The sequence below is a fragment of the Theobroma umbraticum genome, unplaced genomic scaffold (genome assembly GCF_002168275.2).
Source record: "Theobroma umbraticum cultivar Fairchild unplaced genomic scaffold, ASM216827v3 scaffold_204.0, whole genome shotgun sequence".
Lineage (NCBI taxonomy): Eukaryota > Viridiplantae > Streptophyta > Magnoliopsida > Malvales > Malvaceae > Theobroma > Theobroma umbraticum.
The window spans coordinates 1,366,573-1,366,807 of NW_018397267.1; the positions used below are offsets into that span (position 1 = coordinate 1,366,573).

At 44.3% G+C, this 235-nt stretch overlaps 1 protein-coding gene across 1 annotated transcript in view; it reads left to right on the forward strand.

The window, feature by feature from the left end:
• The window catches only part of LOC110424216 ((3S,6E)-nerolidol synthase 1-like), a 4,071-nt gene that overhangs the window by 378 nt on the left and 3,458 nt on the right, over positions 1–235 (forward strand). Inside the window, 1 exon segment of the mRNA XM_089784878.1 lies at positions 1–168. This exon segment is cut by the window's left edge and continues 97 nt beyond it. Coding sequence (XP_089641004.1) covers positions 1–168 — 168 coding nt within the window.

Consider the following 235-nt stretch of genomic DNA (forward strand, 5'->3'; position numbering starts at 1 on the left):
ATGCGATCCAGCGCCTAGGCATCGACCACCATTTTCAGTATGAGATTGATGAAGTTCTTCAAAAGCAGTACATGCTGTGTTGCACTAATGGTGTTCATGACTACGATCTTCATGAGGTTGCCCTTCGCTTTCGACTACTTAGACAAGAAGGTTACTTTGTTCCAGCAGGTGTGTGCAGAAGCGCCAAATCCGAGCCTGTTTTACCTAGACTAAAGAGAGTATTCTGTTCTGTTAA